The sequence below is a fragment of the Gymnogyps californianus genome, chromosome 1 (genome assembly GCF_018139145.2).
Source record: "Gymnogyps californianus isolate 813 chromosome 1, ASM1813914v2, whole genome shotgun sequence".
Taxonomy (NCBI): Eukaryota; Metazoa; Chordata; class Aves; order Accipitriformes; family Cathartidae; genus Gymnogyps; species Gymnogyps californianus.
This window is the reverse complement of record NC_059471.1, coordinates 167,971,721-167,977,720: the sequence shown is the minus strand read 5'-3', so window position 1 is coordinate 167,977,720 and position 6,000 is coordinate 167,971,721. Positions and strand designations below refer to the sequence as shown.

Here is a 6,000-nt window from a genome sequence, read left to right as displayed (position 1 = left end):
TCAGAGAGGAAAGTTAATTTATTTGTCTAAAACATCAAACTAAGTTGAGATACCTTAGTTCAGTCAAAGCTTCTTCAGCTTCTTCACAAGCCTGGACTTCATAAACAAATATTCCAAGTTCATCTATCTACAAAAATAGGATGGACAATTCTTGACTTTCTTCAGATATCAAGTTAATTTACAAGTCCTTGAAGATCAGATGAAAAATAAGAAGCGATCCTATATTCCTTAATACACTCCACCATGTTTCCCAAGTGTACTGGAAAGGAGGAATATTAGCCTTCTTTGGAAAGGTGCATGGGAAGGCTTATTGCCATCTCTTGGAGACAGGGTATGCATTTACATCACCATGACTGCCATGGTACAGAATCCTTGACTGCTACTTTTATACGGCATGACCAATTATCTGAGAGTTGTAGTCCGCTGTCTCCATTCGCAGAATATATGGGATGATGCTATCAATCTGAACATTTCCAATTAGTCCTGCAAAGAATAGCTCTTCAGTGATGGCAGCACTCATCAGCCTCAGAGCAGGCAATCGGAGAAGAAGTCTAGACAGTCTGGAAAATAAGTTTGGTAAAAAGTGTTACTTGTGGTCACAGATTTTGGTGTTATTCACAATCATGCTATCAGTAAGAGAAGAAAAAAAATTAACAAGGGACAAAACTGGTCAAAATTCACTATATCTAGTTCATGAAAGGCTTAAATATTTAAATCAGTAGAGTATTAAATTTATCTTCAGTCATGTCTTCAACAGTACAAAAAATGTGAATATACCTGTCAATTACATGGACTGTATAATGTTTGGACTTAGACTAAATGAGGAAATATTCCAAGTAGGTGCAATTCAAAATAAAAACACTAAAAATATTTATTTCCAGTATTTCATTTTGGAAATTAATACTGAATGAGTAGATAAATAATACTTGTAATATGTATGAGTACATGCATAATATTTGAAGCGCTCTAAAGGTAAGTTCTTACCTTTAAGGAGGTAAGAAGAAAATGTACATATTTATTACAAGAAATACTGTACAAATCAGTATCACCGATGCTCTGAAAAGAGAATCAATCAAGTAAGCATATGAGTTTACAGACCTGTAAGTATCATCCGGATACGCTTTTGTTACATAGTCTTGGAACTCCATGTAAGCCTTTTCTTGAAATTTCTCAATCTGTACCACATTTTCTAGACCTGGGTGATCTGAAAAAAACACTCTACATTATTATACCTGTTCTATATAAGATGCACTAAAATTCATACAGATTATCTAATTGTAAGCATATTGAAATCATTATTTGGTAGCTGTAGCAACTTCAAAGTTTTAGTAGAGGACACTGCTTTACCTCCTTATATTTCTTTTCCTCTATGTTTATGTTTTACTTAGTTTTTTATAAATATGACCAGACATTTTGAAGAGTTCAAATAAATGCAGTGCTTGCAATGTTTACATCAATCTTGATGATACAGCTCTGTTCTCTGTGCAGCAGAACAGCATTGTTTCAATACACTGACATTTATTGGAATATTGTATGCACAAACAGCATTTGGGTGGGAAGTGAAAGATAAAATGAAGATCAGTGGAAAAAGCAGACTAAAAGACTATGAACAATTTGTTTCCTAAAAACTGCAGAAGATACGTAGCAGATCATTCTTTTTCAACTGTTCGGTGCAAAATTTTCAAATGCGCTAAACATAATTTTTGGCAGTGATTTAAACACTTGAAATTTAAATCTTGCTAAAATGAAAGGGTATTAACCTAACTGCCAAGTCACATTTGGATATTATTATACGGTAATTCTGAATACTTTACATGGTCTATAATTTTTATTATCCATCTATCTTAATGTAAATATTTTACTGTCAAAGTAGCATGACAAATCATGTAGATTTTATTTTTCAGAAATGGGATCATAAATGAGCTGCCAAATTATGTCAGATAAAAGATTATTTCCAACAGTCACGCCTCCTCTCCAAATATATGGCCTTCTATCAACAAAACCAGGAGTTTTTGGTCTAGCTCTGCAGATATAGAAGCTTTCAGAGCAATTTAGCAGTTATGTGACACACTGGACTCCCCTGAACACATAATTTCACAGAGGAATATTTTGTCCTGTATAGTAATTCAGTCATTCTGAAAGCATGATTTCAAATTTATGCAGTGGACAAGAGGTTAACAAGTTCGTAAAAAAGGAACACGTTTTGAAGAGTTGTTGTTGACATGCAATATGCATCGCTTCATGATGCTGCTTTCAGAGCAATGTCAGAAACACAGCTAGAAGTCAACTTCCGAAAACAGTAGTCTGAAGACCACTGCTAGTACACTAGTAGCCATTTATAAAGATGCAAAGTCTTCTAGGCACTCCCTTTACACCGGTCTCTTTGCCCAAGGCTATCTTGTGACAATCAAACAGCTGGCTTGGCACAGAAGATTTTCAGTAATCTTCAAGTCTCCAGCTATGGAAGACAGCAAATCGGCAGGGCCTACTAAAGCAGATGTTCTTACCTTAGGACTCTGCTGCATGTGCAGCTCAGCCCCATCCTGTAGCAGAGCAGTAAAATCCCTGAAATTGTAATTTCTGGCCTGTGAATCATTGCCAGAACATCCCTTCTGTTCAGGGTACTGAACATGACTTTCAGATATATGAAGATTTTGTTATATGGCTCATAGGAACAAGAATATTGACAACACATTGCCATTAAAGCAGCTACACATCATTAGGAATGTGATCCTGAAAGCATGTGAGCTAAAGAAAATTAATCTCAATCATGTGACTGGATATAGTCTTTTCCCAAGATATTTTTCCTTCTATCTTTTGTGTTGTCAAATCTAAGCGGAAGGAGACAAATTAACTTCAGACTAAACAACTAACTAAATACTGCTTTGCAAGTGTAAGGTTCCTAGAGAAATATTTTCTGATGTCTAACAGGACTGATTTCTTCAGACAGGCCAACAGATTCTGTCATAAATCCTAGTAGACATTGTGCTAGAAAAATGGGCTTGAGGTATTCTTCCATCATTTTGTTTCTTTCCTGGAGCAACCTGTACCAGTTCTGAGTATGGAAATGCCATGAAAGGACTATTGTGGGGTAAGGAACACCTAAAGGAGAATTGTATCTCCTGCAAGCATTGTCTACTAAAATTAAACAAGCAAACACCCTCCCACCCTCCACTTAAAGAAAGTCTCTGCCTCTTCTGAAATAATGGTGAAAAGTCCAGGCAACTCTTCAGTCCTCAGCAGAAAAGAAAAACTGCAAACATTTTCAAGCACTCTTAATATTGCAATTAAACTCAGGGTGGGTACTGCTTATCAGAAAACTGAAATGGTTCCTGTGCTTCAGTGGACTGTAGAAACAAACACATAAAACCATGGAAGATTCTCCTAGTCATGAGGACTGACAGCAGGATTATGTTCTATAGTGAAAACACTCAGGATCTGATTTTCCTTAGTGATCCACAATAGAAGAGTATCACTGGAATATCCTCTGGGAATTTATCATCTTTCCTGGAGGGTTCCGACACTACTTATACTGCCTCTTATTTGCAAGAATGTCTTTCATCTCAGAAGTCTTCCATTAATGCAATATAAAAAAAAAAAAAAAAAAAGCAATGGAATATATGCAGGGTTTTGTTGTGCACTTAGATGAGTGTACCATGAATTCCTGCTGATGCTGATGCTGCCACTTTTACTGGGAGATGTGGATACTCCTTGTAGATACTACATATAGAAAAGATCATGTAAATATGAGGGAAACTGCAAAGCAAGAATCTCACAATTCTTTTTTATATCTATACATATATATATGAGAAAACCTGCTTAAAATTTATATTTTGGAAGTGTCCAAGTTCCAAAAGATTTTCTCACCTCAACTAATGTTTCTGTGAAAGGGTGAACTGCAACTGAATGGAAAAAGAAAGTTCTTCTCAGATCTAATAAATCTACAGAACTGACAAGACCCAAATACCCAGTTCTCCTCCATATCCTACACTACTGGCGGGGGGCAGGTCACTAAGATTCAGACAGCTTTTTAAAATTTGCTCTGATCTTTTCTATGGGATGTCAGCATCTAAAAAAGGCAGAGCAATGAGGATTAAGGAAGCTGTTGATGCTTTTAAAACTTTCTAATGCAAAATGGAGTGACTGAAGATTTACTTTCTAAATGTGACAGTGAAAAATTCCTGGAGATACAGAAAGGACTTGAGGTCTATACATTTTTCTTTTATCAAAAGATTTGGGTTTGGTTTTATATTAAACCCCTAAATTCTGAATGATGAACCTAAGACCTGCAGTATACTGATATAATATCTGAATGCCTTTAGTGAAAGGTTAATTCTACAATTTTCAAATAAAGAAAATTAATTTTGTAATTTTCTACAGTCCACGCATACATGTTACATAATCTAACTACTCAGTCACTATCATAACCAGAGGACTCTTCTTCCTCCATATTGTAGAATAATCTCCCAGAAGGAAAAAATAATCATTATTTTATCTTCACTGGCTAATGTATGTCCATTAACATTACTTGGAGTACATTAGGCAAATACTGTTCAGAAGACAGAAATAATAATATAAGGGAATGTTTGTGGTGTTCATTCACCAGAAATGCTATATGTAATATTTATTTTCAAAATACCTATGTGAAGTGAGGTGATATGTTTCTGTAAGTTTGCATGTGAGAATCAATGCCCGGAGAGACAGTCTTTCATACATTAAAAGCCAACGTCAATCTATCTCAGCTGGATGTGCAAGAGCAACACTTCTGAAAATTAAACTGCAGGTCCTCAGAAAAAGTACCCCAGAAAGGAGGCACAGAACTAAAAGCAATAAATAAATTAAAAAAAAAAAAATCAATGGCAGAAGCAAGAATAAAACCTAAGTCTCCAAAGCAGCATTCAACTATTTACATTAAAAGATTAACCCTCCTCTTCCTACAGTCCTCATTACACACCTTCCAAGATTCCTCAACAAGCGAGGCAGTAATTATACAGGTGATACTAACTGCATATAATGAAACAGGCAAAGTTATACAGCAAAAAATAGCACAGATTAAAGTTTTACATTTTGAATAATTACATACCAGGACTGAAGAGGACGATTGCTTTCAAATATGCATATTCATATCCATCTAGGCAAAGCTTAACCATGCTGTTACAGAACTCTTGCAATTTGAAGATATGCTCCATTACTAGTTTTCCTCTGTCTGTTGGCAGCTTATCTAAGTCAACACACACATAAAATATAAAACTCCCAAGTCAACACACATGCAAAAAATGTGGTCACACTGGATTTTTAAAAATAATGATTTTATTAGATTCAAACAGTGGGAAATCTACACCATCTATAAACTCACATACTAGGTGTGAATAATCTTGACACCAACAATTATGGACTATAACAATCTTTTTTTCCCCTCACATTGTACAATTAGGTCTCTTCCTGCCACTAAAGCTTCCAGTAATCAGGGGTGGACTAGAGCTTGAAATGATCAAGGAAGGAAAGACTACTTGTAAGTAAAGAATAGACTGCTACTGCAGATCTGTGCTCTACGTCTAAGGGTCAGGTGCCATGAGGTAGGTTAGTGTACAGTGTCATGGGTTATTTTAGTCAGTCAAAGACCGTGCCACTGCTGAAAAAGAAGGTGCACTATATACCTTTCCTGATTTGCATCTAGGGGAATGTGGTTGGTGCCGAGCTGTTCCCCTTGGGTCAGCAATAGCTAAGCAGCCTGAAAATCCTGTTCCCTCCACAATCCATCAAACTAGGGGGTCCCTGGGCCCCACAAACTTGTTATCTCTTGGAGATGCTGCAGCTGGCATACTACACAACTGGAAGACATTGGTTATAAATTTCTGATTTTTGCATTCAAACTGAATTCCCAAATTAAATGGCAAAAATATATATTTGTAGTAATGATAAAACAATGCTTCATTACTACAATACCTTTTGGTGAATATGCTTAAAAATTATGTAGACCAAAGTAAGTTACCAAATTCC

The 6,000-nt window shown here is 35.9% G+C and overlaps 1 protein-coding gene across 3 annotated transcripts in view; it reads right to left on the bottom strand.

Annotated features, from left to right (window-relative positions):
* NR2C1 (nuclear receptor subfamily 2 group C member 1) overlaps positions 1–6,000 on the bottom strand; it is a 54,249-nt gene continuing 48,249 nt past the window's right edge. For all 3 annotated transcript variants that reach the window (XM_050912707.1, XM_050912698.1, XM_050912715.1), the window contains 3 exons: positions 5,084–5,221; positions 1,099–1,204; positions 1–560 (listed from right to left, as the gene is read on the bottom strand). In XM_050912707.1, the coding sequence (XP_050768664.1) occupies positions 386–560; positions 1,099–1,204; positions 5,084–5,221 (419 nt within the window). In that variant the 3' untranslated portion in view covers positions 1–385. The remainder of the gene's footprint in view (positions 561–1,098; positions 1,205–5,083; positions 5,222–6,000) is intronic.